The 597-nt window shown below is 47.2% G+C and overlaps 1 protein-coding gene across 1 annotated transcript; it reads right to left on the bottom strand.

Annotated features, from left to right (window-relative positions):
* Positions 1-8: 8 nt before the first annotated feature.
* LOC113745594 (macrophage mannose receptor 1-like) lies at positions 9-590 on the bottom strand. Its single transcript, XM_027277310.1, has one exon. It carries the CDS (start codon positions 579-581, stop codon positions 69-71), a length of 513 nt encoding a protein of 170 aa, XP_027133111.1. The 5' UTR covers positions 582-590; the 3' UTR covers positions 9-68.
* Positions 591-597: the final 7 nt, after the last annotated feature.

Genomic DNA, 597 nt, shown 5'->3' with positions numbered 1-597 from the left:
GTAACACAACAGGACATATAAATATGTACATATATACACACTTGTGAGTGTAACGGGTGTTACATCAGTCAGCCCAAAATGAGAGCTGTGGTCTCACAAATGTAGTGCCGTCTGTCTTCACAAACACTGTCATCCCAGTTGTTCAACCAGTCTTCCGCTCCAATGCGTGTTGGTGGAACAATGGCAACACAGTCCTGTCCTTTCAAGTCCCAGTTGTCCATAGCGTTATTTGGCTCCTGATCCATCCAATAAATGACATTCCACTTGATCGTGTCGCCATTGACCCAGTAGAAGGTGCCCTCCTGGACCATATCTTGCAATCCAATCCATGCTGAATGAAAATCTTCACTAGGATTCTGCTGTACATACTGAAAAGTCATGTTGGTCAACAATGCCTGGTCTTCTTTATTCCAAACCATAGCCAGGTCACCCCCATAGTCAAGACACTCTATGCGAGCATTTTCCCACTGCTTTGGTTCGTGGGACAGGATGAAGCAGCGTGAAGCGTGCTCAGTCCAGCCAGGCGGGCAGTGTGAACACTGCAGGGTGTCTCTGTTGCAGAATCTCCAAAGGAAGCCCATTTTGGTCGAGAACAGG

Source organism: Larimichthys crocea, unplaced genomic scaffold (genome assembly GCF_000972845.2).
Source record: "Larimichthys crocea isolate SSNF unplaced genomic scaffold, L_crocea_2.0 scaffold9776, whole genome shotgun sequence".
Classification (NCBI taxonomy): domain Eukaryota; kingdom Metazoa; phylum Chordata; class Actinopteri; family Sciaenidae; genus Larimichthys; species Larimichthys crocea.
This window is presented reverse-complemented; position numbering and strand designations above follow the sequence as displayed.

Bases quoted from the DNA above. Each gene is read 5' to 3' on its own strand.
- LOC113745594 (XM_027277310.1), bottom strand. From the start codon at position 581: ATGGGCTTCCTTTGGAGATTCTGCAACAGAGACACCCTGCAGTGTTCA.